The sequence below is a fragment of the Leucopleurus acutus genome, assembly GCF_964270905.1.
Source record: "Leucopleurus acutus genome assembly, chromosome: 15".
NCBI lineage: Eukaryota > Metazoa > Chordata > Mammalia > Artiodactyla > Delphinidae > Leucopleurus > Leucopleurus acutus.
Genome location: NC_139157.1, coordinates 12,618,385 through 12,639,292, shown reverse-complemented (window position 1 = coordinate 12,639,292; position 20,908 = coordinate 12,618,385). Strand labels below are relative to the sequence as shown.

Here is a 20,908-nt window from a genome sequence, read left to right as displayed (position 1 = left end):
GCTTTTTTTTTTTAATATTTTGCCCGCAACGCGCAGCACGTGGGATCTTTGTTCCCCGACCAGAGATTGAACCTGCACCCCCTACATTGGAAGCATGGAGTCTTAACCACTGGACCGCCTGGGAAGTCCCACCAGAGGCATTTTAAAAGGAAGATGTTAACTCCAAGCAATCTCCAATTTCAGGGGTGAGGGGAAGATATTTTTGAATAGGAGATACCAGCTTTGCCCAGAGATATAGCTCAGAAAATTCTCCAAATGTAATTTTACTTTACACACGGTCCCTCAACGCCCCCATTTCTAATCCATAAAATCCTAAAATGGTTGGGAGGGTTTATTTTGTTTTTTTAACAATAGTGCCCGCAGTGGCAACAGCCAAGGTGGTCACTGGTAAACCTGAAAACATTTTGAACACTTTTTTCGTTAGCTTCATGTAGGACACAAAACAGAAATATATCAATTACATGTGACTAAGAGTAAGAAAAATATACAACTATATTTAAAACACTTAAATTAACAAGATAGTACTTTTCCATTCTAGCAAAATATCATACATTCAGTTTAAACAAGAGTTAATATCCAGACACACTTTTCCAAAATACCTGATGCTAGTTGAAAATGAGTGACCGTGAGATCTTCCAAGAGATTTCTAATTAGCAAAATGTGTACAGTTTTGAAGAACTGTCCATTCTTTTCTAGAAGATAGTCATTGAACAGGTCAAAATGCAAACTGATGTCTCTCTCATAAACCTAAGTATGGTTGTTTCATTTTTCTCAATGATACTTTGGCTGTCAGCAAATCTTATAGCTTCTTTTCCCTTAAAGACAATAATATACAACACCCTTCACAAATAACCATAAACGTCTTTGTGTGTAGTAAGCCCTATCTAAACATTTTCACGTGTTTCTGTATTAACTGACTTACACTGAGACTGTTATGAAAAGGGCATTAACTAAGTGTAACTGGCCTACACTCAAACCTCTGCTCTGAAAGAGCATCAGATGCTTCCCACGTGTCATTTCAAAGTCAAAGCTGCTACACTTACACATGTGGCATGGAGCTTGAAAGATCAAAACAAAACTGCTTTCTCCACTGGCTTTTTCAGGTGAAGAGGTTGGACCAAAAACCAACACATCTGTGTGACACTGGCCACGAACTGTAGTCCCACCCCCCTAAAAAGAACAATGGCCCAGATACTCATAATGACGATAACATTCCTGGCCAAGGCTCTGGTTTAGGGAGTGTGTCTCCGTGTTCTGACTCTCAAGGAAGCAAAAAGAAAAAGCGGACTCTCCCCATTTCTCTCCTTTGGCCTCCATAAACCAGCGTCTAAGATTCTCTGGATTTGTTCCCATCCAATGATTTCAAAATTCCAAGTGCAGTATACAACTTAAAAAAAAAAAAAAAGAAGAAGAAAAAAGAAAACCCACGAAATCGCATAAGGTTGCTGCATAATACTGTGGATGAAAATCAAAACAAGTTGCTGATTGAGGACGCAAGGCACTTGGTAGCAGGAGACAGGGAGGGTCCCGGGAACGCAGGCCTCAGTGAGTCAACAGTTTCAGGCGAGTAAACCAGCTGACCAGCAGGGACGGTTCTGGAGAAGAGGACTTGGCTGCTGAGGAGCTGGCTTTCTTTTTGGTCCCTTCCTCCGAGAATGGAATCGTGGCGCTGCTGTGGAGATCTGAGCTGATGTAGCACCTGCTGCCTCGGATGTAGTCGGCACCTCGGACCAGCTGCCTCTCGGTCGTGGGCCTTGAGAAACGGTACGGGGGGGATGACCTTTCTTCGGTGATCGGAGAGATCCGCTCATTACTGAAATACCGGCAAAGGCCGTCCTCACCTGTTTTCAGACAAAGTCCACAAGTAGTTCGTTAAAATACCCATCCTCTGCATGGCGCTGCCTCTGAAGGTGGCAGCACACCCTGCCCTCCTCCCAGGGATGGGCTACCAGGCCCCCCAGGCGGCCAGGCTCACACCACTGGGTGCTGAGAAAGCAGAAACGGAAGAGGTAGGTGCACACTTCGGGCTGCTTTTCCATCTGAGAGGTAACACAGGGGCAGAGCAGAATCAGAGGGCCCGCACTTCTTTTTTTTTTTTTTTTTTTTTTGCGGTACGCGGGCCTCTCACTGCTGTGGCCTCTCCCGTTGTGGAGCACAGGCTCCGGACGCGCAGGCTCAGCGGCCATGGCTCACGGGCCCAGCCGCTCCACGGCATGTGGGATCTTCCCGGACCGGGGCACGAACCCGTGTCCCCTGCATCGGCAGGCGGACTCTCAACCACTGCGCCACCAGGGAAGCCCTTTTTTTTTTTTTCCCGCACTTCTTAATCAGTGTAGAATTTTCATGATTTCACTTGAAATCAAAAAACCAAAGAGAAAATCTTATAATTCTATCAGTCCTTCCGCATCTGTCCCTGCTCAATGCCTGCAGCCCAGAGCACGTGCCCCTGGAACGGTGGTTCTTATTCGCGAGCATCCCTAAGGAGCATTTAGGAGGTGGGATGCCTTTGGGTATCACTCTGAATGCAGGGCAGGCACTCTTCACCTTTAATGGATGGGGTTCAAAGATTTTAATGCTCTGCAAGGCTTGGGACATTTCTGGAGAAGGAAGAATGATCCCACCCTAAAAGCCAGTAGACCCCCTGGGATGGGGGCAGGGGGGTAAGAAACTGAATAGAAACATAAAATGCAGGGCACCCTGGCAACATGTAGCATTCTTTTGACTCAGAAATTCCACTTTTAAAAACGGATGAAGAACTACGTACAAGATGCTTATTGAAGCAATATTAACAATTGGGGGGGAAAACGCAGATAACCTAAATGCTCAACCATAGCAGACTGAATGAAGAGGTGCTATTGCCATAAGATGGATTACTAATGCAGCTATTACCAAAAATACACCTGTTAACGTTCCCCTTTCATAGTATTACTGAATATCTATCTATTCCATTTTGCACATTTTTCTAAGCGTATAATACGTAAATATAGGAACAACTAGAAGATACACAAAACATTCAGAGTGATGATTTCTAGGTTGGGGAAGCAGATTACAGATTAGTTTTCTCGTACCTTCTAGAGGTTTTCCAACAATTTGTTTTGTTTCTGTAATCAAAGGGGAAAAGTTACGTTAAAAAGTGCCCACTGTCAAAAAGCCACATTTTGTAGGAGTCTATTTATATGAAATGCCTTGAAAAAGTAAATCCAGAGACAGAAAGTAGATTTTCAGGGCTTCCCTGGTGGCTCAGTAGTTAAGAATCCGCCTGCCAATGCAGGGGACGTGGGTTTGAGCCCTGGTCCAGGAAGATCCCACATCCCACATGCTGCAAAGCAACTAAGCCTGTGTGCCACAATGACTGAACCCACGTGCCACAACTCCTGAAGCCCACGTGCCTAGAGCCCGCGCTCCGCGACAAGAGAAGCCACCAAAATGAGAAGCCCGCGCACTGCAACGAAGACCCAACGCAGCCAAAAATAAACACATTTATTTAAAAAAAAAAAAAAAGATGACTATGAAAGTTAAAAAAAAAAAAAAAGAAAGTAGATTTTTGGTTGCCAGGAGCTGAAGGAGGAGGGAATGAGGAATGACTGCTTACAGGCGTTTTTTGTTGAAATGATAGAATATTCTGGAATTAGCACAACTCTATGAATATACTAAAAACCACTGAATCGTACATTTTAACAGGGTGAGCTTTATGGTATGCGAGTTGTCTCTCAAAAAAGCTGTTATTTTTTTTAATTGCCCATTATGCAGGTACCTTTCTTTCTAAAATGATAACACCAGAAAAAATGTAGAAGGTGGGATGGAGGTCAAGTATCTTTCCATTTTCCTGATCTCACACTCCCCACCCCTACACCCCATATCTCAACCTTAAACGAAATAAAAGTCTAAATTGGGGACTTCAAATGCTAAAAAGAATGGCAAAGAAGATGTGGACATTTCTCAATCTAAACAAAGAACTGCCCTGCCCCCTGCTGTCTGCTCCACAGCTTTTCTTGTCAACTAAGGGTATTTTGGACCTTGGAAGGCAACCTCTCCCTTTTCCAATTTAGTGTAATCCAGGTGATTTGGGTACTTAGGTGACAAACTTTACCAAGTCGCAGGGAGAAGTCAGGGGTTGATCACTTTGGAAGTTAGGCCTCCAGAACTTTTCTCTTCTTCCTTTTACAATCTAAGGCCTACTGTTCTCTAACTTTTCACCAGCTCTTTGTTTCAGTGCCACAAAAGCAATGTTACGATGTCCTGACAATCGAACGTAATCTGGCCAAAAATAAGACTATAAACATTTTCCTCAAAAGACCAGTGCTATCACCTGTAACTTTGATTACAGGGTAAATTAAACACAAGTTTCTTTTCCAATAGTAGTTACTCTCTAACTCAAGAAGGATTGGGGGAGAAAAACACCCATGTCTGTTGGTCAAAAATCAAACAGGTTCTAATAATAACAGTCATAAAATTGACGATGAGATTGTTTAACGAATAGTGTATTTCTGTGTGTTTAGAAATTGGACCATCAGTGTCTACAGCCTTTTTAAAGCACACAATACTGTTTAGGAGATTTACAATCACTACCTAGGAATATATATTTCTGCCATTCTACACGTAGATAGGACCTTAGAGGCCTTCAGCAACCCCTGATTTTGCAGATGAGAAGATGATTTTATGGTCATTAGAGCACAAAAGGGCTGAAATGAGGGTCTGGGCTTTGGACTCCAGGTTTGGTGTTTTTCAGTTTGCTTAAATTAAACTTACTTTTCCTCCCATGACTTCGAGGTCTAGCAAAAGGGTCCACAATCCCCATCCAGCTCGCATCCGCAGGCATGGACAAAGGCCGGGGCTTGCCTTCAGAGGGAGGGGAAGGAAAAGGAAAAGCTGACAGTTTTTGGACTTTAGAGAATCCTTCCCTTTATTTAGAACTAGACCCTCCCCCACCCTGACATCACACTCACTTCAGCATAAGCAAAATAACACAGTTTAAAAATAAGAAAAGTATTTTAAGGCACTGTATTTCCACAGCAAACCATTAGGACAGAGGCATGCTGGACTTGCGTCTGTGGGTCCATGGAGCAAAGCGGCTCCAAGTTAAAATGCAGGCACTGAAAGTTGGAACTGTAACATGATCTCACCCCGCTGGGCTTGCATGCCAGGCAGTGTAATGACTCAACAAGCCTTAGCTTTAGAAAGATGAACAAAGGTCTCATACTTAGAATTTCATTGAGGTTTATGTTTTCCTTGGATTACCCTTCAAGTCTGCCGAATTCATCCAACAGTTCCAAATAAGGAAGGGGGAGGGGAAGAGAAACAAAACAAACACTCAGCAACGTACCATAGGATGGTGTTTTCTCTCTCATTTTTGTGGGCAGAATATTGGTTTCCACGGAATACCCTGGCAATGGATCGGAATCAGCGATGGTAAATCTCCGTCTCCGGCTTTCCTGGTCCAGGAAGGAATTGGGGGACTCAGAACCCTTAGGGCCAGGCTGTGGCTGTTTACATTTACTGAATCCGTAAACGGAACTCCCATTCTCTTCCCTGCAAGATAGAGGGCAATAATTACGTTGCTTACGAAGATCCTCTCACACTGAAGAATTATAGGATACATTCTGCTTCTGGCACACGGAAGAAAACAAATCCTCCTCTCCCTGTGGAGGAAAAAGCAACACTTTTTCAATCACAGTTGCTTCTCAAATACACAGAGATCCTATTAAATAAGAGTAAATACCATGATCCTACTAACTAAGAGAAAATGAGACTTTTTTTCATAGTTGTTTAAGGGATACACATATATCTTGAAGAGCTAGCTCTGGTTTTCCTGTACATCTGTCCTAGAGTTGAATCTCCTCCTTACTACAGATACCACAAGTGAAGGTATGATCTATTGAACCTTTTTTCTCATGCCAGGAGTAGTCTCTTTGCCAAGATCCAGCAAAGAAGACACTTGATGTGCAATGGCAGTTGTCAGGTTTGGAAATGATGTCAAAGATTACAAAGGGGCCTTTAGAGTGGCCAATGGAAAATGTCTATTTTCTAAACAAAGTACAGAAACCAGCAAAAATTGGACCGCTGCTTGCAACTTCGTTCTTTCTAAATGTCAGCTTATAATAAAACTTAAAATTAATTTTAGTTGAGTCCAGATTACCAGCTGGTTAAATTTTTGGCACTGAGTAAATTCCATTAGGGGCTCATTGCAAAACTACTCGATAAACCCAGAATCCACTGAGTTCAAAAACAGTCTAAGGATCAGCCTTGCCTATTGGTGTTCCCAGTGAGCCTGCTGCCTGCATACCCTTTCCCCACCACGAATCTATCTCCTTCTATACTTTTAAACCTGGCATATAACTTCCCCATTCACAAAGCTTTCATGACTCACCACTTGTTCTCTGTGACCATTTGCACATTTCATTCCTAATAAAAGATGCTTCAGTGACTTCCCTGGTGGTCCAGTGGTAAAGAACCCACCTTCCGATGCAGGGGATGCGGGTTCCACCCCTGGTCAGGGAACTAAGATCTCACATGCCGCGGGGCAACTAAGCCCCCGCGCCGCAACTACTGAGCTCGCGCGCCTCGACTAGAGAGGCTGCGTGCTGCAAACTACAGAGCCCACATGCTCTGGAGCCTGTGCGCCACAACTAGTGAGAGAAAACCCGCACGCCACAACTAGAGAGAAGCCCGCGTTGCAACGAAAGATCCCGCATGCTTCAACGAAGATCCCGCATGCCACAGATCCACTAAGACCCGACACAGCCAAAACTAAATAAGTAAATAATAAATTTTTAAAAAATAAAATAAAATATCCTTCATTAATGGCGTGCGTGTGCCCACGTGTTTCCCCCAGTAGAATCAAAGCACCAGATCCCTTTCACTTTTACTACGTACGTACCCTTCTTCTTACCACAGCTCCTGTGACCCCTCACTGAGACCCAGACAAGAATATTCAGGATTAGGGGAGTCGGGGCCATCCTCCCTACAGCCTACAGTTTCTGATAGAACAGTCCACACACTGGTTTGTTCTATCAGTGAAACCCTCTGCTCTCTATGTGCAAAAGCAACAACTCCTTGTAATTTTAAACACAATTTAGACCTCGTGACCACAGGACTCTGGTCTGTGAATACAGGGAAGAGCCTGGTCTACCAACCAGAAAGCCCCTGATCACTGCAGCCACTGCTCTACATGCTATAATAACTTCTGGGCAAACCAAGACTCAAGGAAGAGGAAAATGACATTAAGTTTTCTTTGTGCCCAGGAAAGAAACACAGCAGAAGCGAAGAGCACAGCTTCAAACAAAAACAAACAAATGAAAAAGTCCACCCTGAAGTGAAAAAGCACTGTAAGTTCAGTCCAAACTGTGCCTTATGAAATATTACAGCATGATTAAGTATTTCTCAATTTATTCTTGAACAGTTGACTAAGATATTGGCAGTTCTCTGGGGGCAAGAACTACATCTGTTTTGCATAAGATGGTAAATCAGGCCCAACTCTCAGTAAATGTATGTTTCGTAAATGAGGCAGATTCTCTACTTTTACCAGCATATGTAAATATGTAAGATGATATAAATAAGCCTATATTTTCATACCTTAATCATCCCCTATATAACATCTAGCATAACCGTCCTCATTTTACCATAAACATTTAAGATAGCCATTAAGAAAGTAACGATCCTGAAGAATTTATAATAGACACACACACATAAACACACGTGGCCACGCAAATACAGCCCATCCACACCTATTTTCACATTTTTTAAGTCCTACGGAGAACACAACCCTCTCAGCAAAATAAAACTGTAACTTTAATCAATCTCACAGAAATATTTATTATCTTCTGCCCCAGAGATAAATGTACCGTGTAGTTAATGAAACTTCGATGGCCAGTGAAGAATTAGAACAATGCAGTCCCCGAGAGCACATGCTTTAATCAGCCCCCTCCCCATCATACTGGCTGGCTTCAAGGCCCATAAAACTAGATCTGTTCCTACACTTCCCCCTAAAGGATCACACTTCCCCTACCCCTGGTTTCATTGAGGTATAATCGACATATAACACTGTATTCATTTCAGAGGTGCAACGTAATGATTTACGTATGTACGGCAAAACAATCATCGCATGTGGTTACCAATTCTTGCTTTCCTGTGATGAGCACTTTTAAGATCTACTCCCTCCGCAACTTTGAAAGATACACAACATTGTTAACAACAGTCACCACGCTGTACATTACACCCCCAGGACTTCGCCTGTAACTGGAAGTCTGTCCTTTTCGACCCCCTTCACCTATTCCCCAACGCCCACGCCCAGGGCGATACTTTTTGACGGTGGATTCAAGACTCATCCCCAACACACTGGAGTGTCAGCAGCGTCTCCTCTCGAGATACTTGTGGTCTTCACACCACCACTAGCACCTCCACGCAAGGAGACGTGCACACCACAGAAATGGGCACCGACATACCGGGGGGAGTAGGGAACGGTCGGTGGAGGAGGGATATAAAGATCCAGGATGGCTGGCTTCTCCTTCTTCAGTGAGGCATCCATCGTGCTGTCCGGGGACTGAGTGGTTGTGGGCGGAGGCGAGGTCTGAAAGGGAGTTAAGTGTAAAAGCATGAACGTTACCTCGGAGATCGTTCTCCCCAAAACCAACACCAGCCCCTGGGTAAACAGGGGCCCAGGTCATTTGTGTGTCTGCAGCTACTGGAAACATCCAACGTGTATTCTGCTTTGAGACACTCAAAATGTACCGAGAGTTTTTTTGTTTTGTTTTTTTTAAAGTATGGTTGATTTACAATGTTGTGTTAGTTTCAGGTGTACAGCAAAGTGATACAGTTGTGTGTGTGTGTGTGTGTGTGTGTGTGTGTGTATACACATATTCTTTTTCAGATGCTTTTCTATTAAAGGTTATTATAAGGTATTGAATATAGTTCCCTGTGCTATACAATAGGACCTTTTTATTTATTTATTTATTTTTTTGCGGTACGCGGGCCTCTCACTGTTGTGGCCTCTCCCGTTGCGGAGCACAGGCTCCGGACACGCAGCCCCAGCGGCCATGGCTCACGGGCCCAGCCGCTCCGTGGCATGTGGGATCTTCCTGGACCGGGGCACGAACCCGCGTCCCCTGCATCAGCAGGCGGACTCTCAACTACTGGGCCACCAGGGAAGCCCGGACCTTTTTATTTTATATATAGTAGTGTGTATCTGTTAATCCCAAACTCCTAATTTATCCCTCCCTCCCTCCCCACTTTGGTAACCATAAGTTTGTTTTCTGTCTGTGAGATTGTTTCTGTTTTGTAAATAAGTTCATTTGTATCATTTTTTAGATTCCACGAACGAGTGGTACCATATGGTATTTGTCTCTGACTTACTTCACTTAGTATGATAATCTCTAGGTACTTCCATGTTGTTACAAATGGCATTATTTCATTCTTTTTTATGGCTGAGTGGTATTCTATTGTATATATTATACAAACCATTTACCAAGAGCTCTGAAAGCCTAGGTGCATAGTGAAAGAAAGGCAGAGGCCCAGGAGCCAGGTGTCAGGCAGGTTAGAATTCCAGCTCTGAGCAAATCACTTAAACTCCCAAGTCTTAGTTTTCTCCTCTGAAAAACAGCCATACTGACAGTGCCTCTCACGTAGGGCTGCAGTGAGGACAGAATGAGTTAGTTCACACTAATTACTAACAATGCTACCACTCCCTAGGAGTATGGGCTCGGAATTCGGACTGCCTGGGTGCAATCTTGGTTATACCTCTGATTAGGTGTGTATCTTCCAGGCAAATCACTCAACTTCTCTGTGCCTCTTCTATAGAATGGGAATAAACAGGGACAAAGATAGTAGCAACACAGGGTAGCTGTGAGAATTAGGTAATGTAATACATGTAACGGGCTTAGCACAGGGCTCGTCGCACAGTAAGTACCCAACCTTATGCTGTCTAATTTAGTATTATACACATACACACAAGTTAATTTTTCAAATTTAAAATCCACACAGCTTTTAAAAAATATTTTAAAATCTTGTGTGAGACCTTCAATCCTATCTCTTCTACAATCTAACAGCAATGACTGGCCTTTTCTAGTTGGTAAAGGAACAGCAAGAAAGTGAGTCAGGGCACGAAGATGTTGGGTGAAGGCCAGTGGGAGGCAGCAAGTGAGGACAGTGCTAGACCCCGGGGAGTAATAAAAGGACACCTACGCCCCATCTAGCCCAGGTGGTGATGGATGGAAGACCCCCTATCTCCTGGAAGTGAGAGTGGGAATGGGAGTCTAAGGGTTGGGAGGACGGGAGTAGCCAGTGCTCACAGAAAGACAGCCCCATTTTGGGGAGAGATGCCGAGGCCCAGAGAAACCGTCTCCCAGAGCGTACACCACAGTCTGTCAACTCTCCGAACTATATAATTGATCCACATCTCATTCTGACAATCTTGGACAATGTCTGAAAACATGGGGCCAGGAGGCCAGGAGGCCAGGCCCTCAACAAATAGAAACAGAAGAAAATTGGAGCATTTCCATAGAACAGGCATTTTCCGAAAACTCCAACACTGATGGTTACTTCTAAACAAATAACCCTTGTTTACCATGATTGTGGCCTAAAAACAGAGCGATGAACAGCTTTTCAGTGACCACATGAATGATGTGGACAAGAACTAAAGACGCTCCCTCCCAGCAGAGGTGGGCACCCAGGCATACAGACCCCTGAAGAATGACACACAGGGCAACAGCCAGGGCGGGGGCTAAGAAACTATACGCAGTACTGGTCTACCAGAGTTCATGTTCTGAAAATATCCTGGACACATCACCAGATGCCTAATAGCTAAGCTGTAAAACGGGCTCTGCATCTTGACGGTTTTTCCTCCCTGGGTCAGAAGCAAAGCTAGGTGTCTCACGCCTCACCTTCACCTCTTCCCGCAAATTACACAGTTAGTGGAACCGGGCAGGAAGGTAGACAAAACCAAAGAAAAAGGAAGCATGCCCCTTCTTAAGTGAGTTTCCATAGGTCAAGGAACTAACTCTAGCCTATACTTAGATATCATTTTCACTTCCCTTCTGAACACATCCACCTGAATTTTCCTGTCACTTCAAGCTCAGTGATGCCCAGAAGACCTGTCATCTCTGCCTCCCAGATGGCTCTTTCCTGACATTCTAATTTTTGTCACTGGTATTGCCACCCAGGTTCACTGCCACGTTTCACATCTGCTTCTTCCTTGCCTTGCCTACCTTCCTCACCCCTACCCCAAAACCTCTGCTGTCACCATGAGTAATTAGGAGTGAGATTCAGAAATACCAAATACTTAGCTGAGGTCCCACAGCTAAGATGTGGCAGAGGTGGGATTTGAACTCAAGGAGTTCAGCTCCAGGGCCCCTTCCCGTCCACTATGCTGTGCTGCTTTGTGGGTCCTCTTGATGCTTCTTCCAAATGGCCTCTTGCATTAGTCTTTCCCTAGAATTGCCCCGTCCTAGCCTCGCCCGGAACAACATTACCCATCACCTACACGTGTAACAGCTCCCAACTGGTGTTTCTTGTGTGTAGGTAGTATCATGGGCTAAACTGTGTCCCCCAAACCCCCAGTAGCTCAGAATGTGACTGGACTTTGGAGATAGGATTTTTAAAGACATGTTTAATTTAAAATGAGGGGGCTTCCCTGGTGGCGCAGTGGTTGAGAGTCCACCTGCCGATGCAGGGGACATGGGTTCGTGCCCCGGTCTGGGAAGATCCCACATGCCGCGGAGCAGCTGGGCCCGTGAGCCATGGCCGCTGAGCCTGCGCGTCCGGAGCCTGTGCTCCACAATGGGAGAGGCCACAACAGTGAGAGGCCCGCGTACCGCAAAATAAATAAATAAATAAAATGAGGTCATGTGGGAATTCTCTGGTGGTCCAGCGGTTAAGAATCTGCACTTTCACTGCAGGGGGCGCAGGTTTGATCCCTGGGTCAGGCAACTAAGATCCCACATGCCACATAGCACGCATCCCCCCCGCAAAAAATTAAATAAATAAAAATTAAAAATTAAAAAAATAATACGAGGTCATATGGGTGGGCCTTAATCCAGTATGACTGGTGTCCCTATAAGAAGAGGAGAGGACACAGACACACAGAGGAAAGACAACGTGAAGACAGGGAGAAGACGGTCATCTGCAAGCCAAGGAGAGAGACCTTAGAAGAAGCTAACCTTGATCTGAGACTTCTAGCCTCCAGACTTTTGAAGGAATAAACTTTTGTTTCGGTCACCCAGTCGTTGGTACTTTGTTACAGTGGCCCTAGCAAACTGATGCAAATATTAGTGTAAAAATCAACTGTCAACCTGTTGACAAAAATTACCTGTGAGATGAAGTCCACACTCCTTAGCCTGGGACTCTATACCCACCCATCCAGCTCAGTCCACTGGTCCAGCTTTCTCTCCCACCCTCTGCCCCAAAGAGTCTGGTCTACTTATTCTTACAGGAGCGCTGTGGTGTCTACCCAGAGCCCTGGGTCAGTCAGTGAACCCGGCTACTGTGAGCGTTTGTTACGAAAAGCTCACGGCTGCCCCCTTCTCTGGAAAACTGCCCTCAGCGGACAGCTGCCACCCCTGAGTACAGCTACCAGTGCCCGTGCTGTGTGGTTACACCTGGGTAACAGGCCAAGACTAGACTTTACCTGAGACAGCATCTGCTGGCTTAGCCTCCTTATTCTGCCTCCCTCCCTCCCGGACAAGTTTTACCTAAAGCACAGGCACTAAATCGCTTTCACAAGAATGTCTGTCACACACTCTGCTTCTAGGAAACCTTGTCTGGGCACCGCCCTTCCCTGATGGCAGCACATCCTCGGTTGGTGGGCGTGTGTCTGAAGAACAGCGTTCCTCTCCTCCACCAAACAGCCTCCCATCTGCCTCCCAAATCCCACCTAGTTTTCCAGGCTCCAAAGGGCTCCCACCTCCTCAGGAGGAGGCTCCTTCACCTACCTGTCCATACCCACCGCCCCTTCTTCAGAACCTAACATTTACGCCCCTGCACCAAGGAGCTGACAGAGTTGCTGTGTGGCAAGCACTCCATCAACCATCAGTGAAGACCTCTTCGATGTTACTTAACACACTCTGAGAATCCCAAAACTATTGAAAGATGGTGCCCCTTATACTGAGCGATGCAAACAGAAGCAGCTGGGGTGCGACTGATAATGTTCCATTATTATCTAAAAAGTGAACTTAATTACGTGCCCCTTCCTGGCTCCACCCTCCACATCCTGGTCTTTACTTTTATATGCCTCCACACCCCTAAGGTACACACATAGGCATACTTCCAGTGCCGTATGCATCACGAAGTGTCCAAATTGATGGCTTGAGACCACTGCTGTTCCTTCCATTTGAAGATGTACAATAAAATCACAGAAAGTTACATATAAATGGCAAATCTCAATCTTATGAAAGGGCACTGAAATGTGATTGCTTTTCATTCATGATTTAGGAATTAAACACTAAGAACCGATGACATAAGGAAGAGGTTGCTCAGGGTGCATGGTCCAGCCAGGTGCAGGCAGTAAGGAGTACACTGTGTGTAGAGAATTTAAATAATAAAACTCACTAAAGACCAGTGTGCTTTTTATTATCACCCAAGACTGCCAAATCTAAACAACGGAGTGATGCAGCTCCCCGCTGGGTGGGCTGTTCTCACAGTCTACACCCCTGGCTTTTTAAACCATGCTGAGGGCTCAACCCCACGCGGTCTCTCTAAGATCAGCGGTCAAACGGGATTCCTTTATGCGAGCACGTGTTTGCAACGAGAGAGGAAAAGGACCAGAAGGAACTTTCTGTAGTGCTGGCAGCCACTCGCCACCAAGTGGCTACCAAGCACTGAAATGTGGCCGCTGAGACCGAGGAACTGAAGCTTTCATTTTAATTGTTGAAATAGACACTGGTGGCTAGTGGCGGCCATACTGTTCAATGCAACTCCAGCATGGCTATTTTCATATAAGTAAGATTATAGGATGATTATCCATGCACAAGCTCCTGAAACCAATCAAAGTGTAGTCTTTCTTTTTGGAGACAAATCGGATACTGGACATTGTTCTTGCGCCGATGTCAGAGGAAAGATTTCAACCAGTGACAGTACCTGGACCAGAGGCGGCTTCCATCGTAGGTTTTTCAGGGGGGCGGGAGTGAAGCTGAAGGAACTCGTGGGCCGCTTCTTAAGCAGTAACACAACTCCTGTAGGATTCTCTCTCAACTTTCTCACCAGATTTTTTAGCTGCCATCCCACCTTCAAGGAAAGAAAATGAGGAGAGCACACTTGCTCATGAATAACGAAAACTCAAACCCCTATGAATTTATCTCAAGGAAATCAGCTATGAGCAAACAGGTAGACACAAATCTGTTCATCCTGGCACTGCTTAAAATTATGGAAAATTGGATATAAATTGAAAACTTTTTAAATGCATGCAAAACGGTTTAGAAGTTCTAGAGGGGAATGTGAAGTCGGAAGTCTCAATGAACAAACTCACCACAGTTTGCTGATTGACCTGAATCACTTCATCACCGGCGTGAATCTTCTGAGATCTGTCTGCAGGAGACTGTTAGAAAAAAACAGAGAGAGACCTGTCATATTTTTTAAACCTAATTCTTTCTGCTTCTATTTCTTCTCCCTTCTTTTTTCTACAGAAAACGAGCAATGGAAATATAATCTTCTCAGGAAACGTTACACAGTGTACTTGAGTTCCCTCAAAGTACACAGCCTGTAGAACTTGGCATTGGGTACTGGTGTTCTCTCTTCTATTAGCAGTTTGGTATAACAGATAATCTGTCAGTTGGAACAGCCAAGGTTCATCTAACCTATCGTGAAGAGTGGGACGCACTGTCCACATAATGGGCTGATCAAAGCCATTGGTTCATCTAAAATGAGACTTACCTACATCTCTATCAAAATTAATCTTGTAAAAGCCAACCAACTGCTTAACGTGGACCAACTGCTTAATGTGTAAAGATCATCATGTACCTCTGTCCTACTGTTTCCCTTTAAGCAATTATTAAAACGAAATCTTACTTTTCCTTAAACTTGTTTTGCATGTTATCATAATGCTATTAACATAGAAAGATAGCGACCATAGAAAATATTTCTTTAGAGAAAATTTAAATTTTTGCATTTTCAGGTGGAATTCTAAGTGCATGTGTGGTCACAGTATCAAAACAAAGTCCAGGCTTTGTTTCTCTCAAATAATAGTTTGCTACAAATTTGCAAATATTGATACAAATATATATACATCCACATATGTGTGTACAGACAGATAAAGAGATGTAACCTGTCTGTCAAATATTTTCCCATAGTTTCTGGTTCACTGAATCAAACTGAACTCTTTATGTTTAAGGTATTTCAGGTGATTTTAAAAAATGGTTAGAAAAAATTCTGCCAACAACCTTTACCTAAGCCTAAGATATCATTAGGTTTATTTTATGGAGTTTTGAGAACACTGAGATTCAGTGTTAAATAACTTACTATGTGTCCAGTGTTATGGACACATAGTAAGTGAAAGATGCAGAATGTAATTTTATGCTTATTATGTGGTTTTTAAAATTAAAATAGTACCTTAAAACTTTTCCCCTGACAAATTATATGTTGAAGTGATTATTTCATCTTAAAAGGAATCTGTGCCATAATTTCATCTCAAATTTTTTTCTCTCACTAATATATTTTTCAGACTTAAACATTCTGGCATTTAGTTGTACGTGAAATTTGAAAAATATTTTAGAATAAGAGTAATGTCTAATCCTTCCTAGAAGTATAAGTTTATTATTATTTAATTGCAAAAACAACAAATGCATGGAATAAAATAAAACAGAACTATGTAAAAAAAAAGATATTTCCTATGATCAAAAGAGAAAGAAAGGATCAAACTTTAATTTCAAATTATAATCAAATGTTATCTAAGTCAGAGTGTTTTATTTTGTGACTTACATAGCTGACTGAATCTTCAATTTACAACCATCCTTTAAAAATAGCATCTTTGAACACAGTGATGGGGACAGCAACTAAACTCAAGACACCCTTGCTGAATTTTCTCACTCAGCTGTTGTGGTAGGCTCAACAAAGAAATGAGCAAGTTAAAAAAAAAAAAAAAGAGAGAGAGGGAAAAAAAAAGAAAGGAAATGAGCAAATAGTGTTAAACTGTAGAAACAGTCTCTTTGATTTACCTAGGGCCAACGTAAGGCATAGGTAACTGTAACAGTTATTTTTGAAAGCATTTAACCTGCTACCATAACAACCAGCAGTGCCTCACCTGAGAGACTAGCATCGTGGGTACCACAGGGAGATGGCTTGTCTCAAATCTCTTTCTACTGAAGCACTTCTTAAACAAACGAATGTATCAAAGCTCCTTTTTGCCCCTGGTGTCAGATGCCTAACCCATGGTTACAGATCAACTTTAGTAAGTCGGATCGTAATCAGTCCAGTCCAGTTAATCTTCCTGGGCTGGAGATTCTTCTCAGGTAGCTTCACTTTCTAAAAGATGGCCCTGAGGCCAGGAAGTCCCTGTTTATAGATATGCAATCTAAAAAACAAGCCCCGGTGTCCTGAACTGACTTCCCTTCCTAAGGATCCTCTCCCATTCATTTCTCAAATATCCTACCAAGTGATTAAGAGTTGTGCTTGGCAGAACACTGGTAAAGAGAGAGCCTGATAACCAAAATTCTCCCTGGGGCAGTAGCTCTTGCCTATCTTCACCATGTGCCGGACTACTGGAAAATGATGCTTGTTCTGGTTTGCTGCAGAAGAGTGATGACCTGGAGAAGAGTGCATCCATTCTTCAGAGGCTCACCTACTTCCCAACTCATTTTGGGGGTGGGGGATAGGAGTACGGATGAGGTCCTATCAAGACGTCTGCCAAGGTCTTGAACAACATCAAAAAAGAAGATAGAGAATCACTAGATCTTGTTAGTCTCACCTTGGAATGATCCTGGCTGCTCAGGTAACCTCCAAAAAAACCCAGAAAAAGTGGACAGGAGGCCTGAGATGACCTGCTGGCATTGCTTCAGCCAGGAGTCCAAGATAGAGGGAATGCAGTTTGGGAATTCTGTCCACGACCACCCCCCAACACTAGACTTGCATTAAAACATTCTGACTTAGGGTCGCTTAAGTCAGAGCGACCTTAAGTGATAGCCAGAAAGCTGTCCTGGAGCTGGCATTTTTCTACTGTCATTTAAGTGTAAAATGTCCAGCATTAAGTGTAACCTATCCAGCCCAAGCCCTCGAGAAGTGGACTCTTACCTAACTTCCCACTTTCATCGACAAGAATTAGAAAGTATCTGGCATATTCCAGACACACAATGAACACAAGGTGATTGACTGAAAGAATGAGGGACATTTTAAAGTGGATTACCGGATGGAAAAAGACAAGTTTTCCCTTTTTTGATCTTTAACAAGATGGAAACCACCTCTCTCTAGGATGACTTGTTTACCATCCTGTACAGAAGCGGTAGGATCGACCACATCCAGGTGAACCCTGAATCTCTCACCCAGTCCTATATGATCTGGTAGGGATTCTACAGAATGTATCATTTGACATTTCATTTGATTCAAAGGCAGTTTTGTTTAGTTATCGCATCCTTAAAAGTGGCGGCGGGGGGCAGAGGGGGGAGGTGAGGGAGAGCGGCAGACAGTGAAAGGAAGAAATCTGTGCGCCTTCTGCTAATACTATTATAGTGTTCTACATGTTCTTCCGAGATTGAAATTGATTCAAAGACCCGATTGAGTCTGGGACTGCACAGGTCTGGTTGTTAATGCAATCACCAAATTGCTAGACACAAAACTTTAACTCTTTTAAAAACTGAAATGACATTCACCATTCTTTTGAATCTATCCAGCCCCCGCCCCCGCAAAATGTACTGAGTGGTACATGACTCTGTTCTCATTGTGGTTCAGCTAAAATATATAAAGTCTCTGATAAGGATAAGGGAGGATCATTTGTTGTGATTTTTTTTTCTTTTGCACCATCCCCAGCCTATAAGGAGAACGTTCTGTGCCATTATTGCCTATTAGGTCATGCGGTATAAAAATTCCCAGTGGTCTCAGTGTATTCTCAGTAGAGCTCAACAAAGAATGCTTAAAGACACTACCATCCTCTATTCATTCATCTCCCAGAACTGCACAATCAATTTATAACTCATTGACTGCCTTAAGCGATGCCACTTTTTTCTTATTACAAAAATCAAGTGTGTGTCACAAACCCTCATCAAAGATCATGCTATTTTATTTTATCAACAGACCTAGCAGCTGAAGCTCAAACTCCGATACATATTTCCACCAGATTAGAAAAGTAGTTGCTAAGTCTCTTGTTTCTTGAATTACTTCCTCTTGCCTTAATTGATTAAATAGTAACTAATTCCATAGACACATGCTTCTTTTCCACAGATGCAGGGAAGCTTTTCAGACATTTCTAGCTTCATATCAGTGTCGTTCAAAAGCTAGCCATACTGTAGGTTGCATAAAGAAAGTATTCAATTAGCTCTACTTTTCACAAATTCAAAATGTTTGAGGGGCTAAAGAAAAACCTTTCATGTAGCAGAATTTTCAAAAGGAAGATAACAGGGTACAAAGTCCCTTTCAGTAGAAGCAGCCCTGCTTTTTCTATTCAAAGGATTAGGGGGGAGAAAAACTAAATTTCAATATCATGCAAATATTATGAAATACAGCTCTATAAAAAGAATCTTTGTCATGCAAAAATCCCAAAATAGTCACTCTGGTGACATATACAAATTCCATTTTTAAAAAACTATATTTTACACATATGGTCACCAATTCCAGCTCTTATAAGAGGGATTCTCAACAACAAAGAGATCATTGTTTTTTGTATTTATGGGTTAACATTTTCAGGGTGCAAAAATAATAATAATAAACGCAAGGGTGGCGGTAAAAACTGGGCAAGGTGTGTGAACGAGAGCAATAAAGGACAACTTAAATAATACATTGACGACAGCTGGATGAGCTGCATGCTAGCCACAGACATACACAAAATAGGCACGGTTGCTCCCACTACAGATAAGACAACCGAACAGCACACACACATTTAAATGAAAAGTATAGGGACTCTGTCAACTCTGCTGGAACATACAATGGTTTTACATTTAATGGATAAGCACTTACATTTTCTGTGGTTCCAGTAATCACGTGCAATCCATCATAGGTTGATTTGATGTACATGCCCTAGAGTGAGTCAGACATATTAACTCATTAGAAATAGAGCCGCAAGTGAGACGTAAACTTATAAAACATTAAAGGCAGTCCCTTCAGAACACCACTCATTTTTCAGTCTCCTGAAACACTGCAAAGCGAGATCCACAGAGCAGGAAGGGGAACTAACCAAGGCGAAATACTGGGGAAAGAAATCAGAAACAAGATCTCTTTGATATTATAATTTGTGTACCAGGCGCACAGAATTTTGGTCTAACTCTGGGGACTCAGAAAGAATGTTCTCAGACCTGTTGAATGAATGAGGCAGTTCAAACAAGGCCGGTCCTCTCCCGACCACTTCTCTGTGTAGTGAGACAATATATTCAGTTAATTTGGTCTCAGCAGTCCCTGCACGGTAACTTATTCAAGCCACTAACAACCAGACCAGGATGTATGAGCAAAGACTGTTAAGTAACACAACATAGGAAATAAATTAGAAACAGGCACTCCTGCATTTTAAGGGGGGCGTATCGATTAATACTCTCCTTCCTCAAAGGCCCGACAGTCAAACTCAGAGGTGAATTCCTAGCGTGGAGGAAACATCTCTGTAGTTTGACACAGCATGTATAAAAGAGAAGGATTATTAAACCTTGATAAGATGGGGAAAGAGCAAAAGTAAACAGAGCAAAGAGTAGTTGCTCACCCTGGTACCAATACTGTATTGATAATAACATAGATTCTCCTCAGAAGTCATTTTGACCGTGAACTTGCCCTGCTCAGCAACATACCGCACTCTGCAACGAGCACCTCATCCAATACTAACACCTGCACGGTTCTGCCTGTCCTCTCCTTTCCCATCACTTTCATCGGCAGAGTAACTGGCTTCCCCCTCCACACAGTACTCCTCTTCCCAGAGCTTTGCATGTATAACTTTACCTTCTGAAACGGCAACTCCATTTCTGCCCACGCGAGGCAGTTCTCCGCTTCAATATGTGAATAAACCCATCTCCAGGAAGTCTTCTGTGTGTACTCCATTATAAGCCATCATTTGCTTTGAAGCCAAGCAGTCTCGGTATGTACATTTCTCCTTACCAAGAATGTGGGCTTGTCAATATTTGGTTGATTTTTCTTTTCCTATCTGAGAGCAGAGACTGCCCTGATATCTTCCCACAGCTACCTACACACTAGGCACTCCCCGTCCCCCTTCCCCTTCCCCCCTCATCAATACCAGTCACAGTAGCTGCAGCCACCAATGACTGCACACGTACTATTCGTCCAGCATCTGCACTCAGCATGCATCATCTAATTTAATACATTCAACAACCCTGTGAGGGTTATTATCATTATTATTATTCACTTTTGACAGATGAGGAAATTGACACATAAAGAGGTAAAGTCACTTGACTGCTGGGATTTGAACCACACTCTCTGACTCAAAGCCTCTAAGCTCATCAATGGGCCTCGCAGTTTCCTCACTTAAATTTCAGCAGATTAACCATATCGGCTGCATGCTAGGTATTTGGAGATGTAGGTACCTAGGTGCTGATCTAGGAATCTACCTGTATGTATTCTCAGGGCCTGTTATTACAGAGCTCATACATTACTTCTAAAGCATTTCTGAACTTCTTCTTAAGAATCATTTCTTTCAGCCAGTCTCTTCTCAGCCTAAGTGGTAACAGAGACTTCAAAGCAGATGTTGTTTCATACCCAGAGACCACCTTTCCTTTGTGGAAATGTTTTCTATCTCCTTAAATTGATAACACCTAAAAATAAAACTGTTAAGACAATTCCTTCGCGA

The 20,908-nt window shown here is 43.2% G+C and overlaps 1 protein-coding gene across 4 annotated transcripts in view; it reads right to left on the bottom strand.

The window, feature by feature from the left end:
* Nucleotides 1–223: 223 nt before the first annotated feature.
* Nucleotides 224–20,908, bottom strand: part of CNKSR3 (CNKSR family member 3) — a 101,779-nt gene continuing 81,094 nt past the window's right edge. For 3 of the 4 annotated variants that reach the window (XM_082855281.1, XM_082855280.1, XM_082855279.1), the window contains exons 7-13: nt 19,084–19,143; nt 14,453–14,521; nt 14,065–14,211; nt 8,442–8,566; nt 5,324–5,529; nt 4,750–4,839; nt 224–1,841 (exon numbers count right to left, since the gene is read on the bottom strand). In XM_082855281.1, coding sequence (XP_082711407.1) covers nt 1,543–1,841; nt 4,750–4,839; nt 5,324–5,529; nt 8,442–8,566; nt 14,065–14,211; nt 14,453–14,521; nt 19,084–19,143 — 996 coding nt within the window. In that variant the 3' untranslated portion in view covers nt 224–1,542. The remainder of the gene's footprint in view (nt 1,842–4,749; nt 4,840–5,323; nt 5,530–8,441; nt 8,567–14,064; nt 14,212–14,452; nt 14,522–19,083; nt 19,144–20,908) is intronic. The other variant, XM_082855282.1, reaches the window with a different exon arrangement.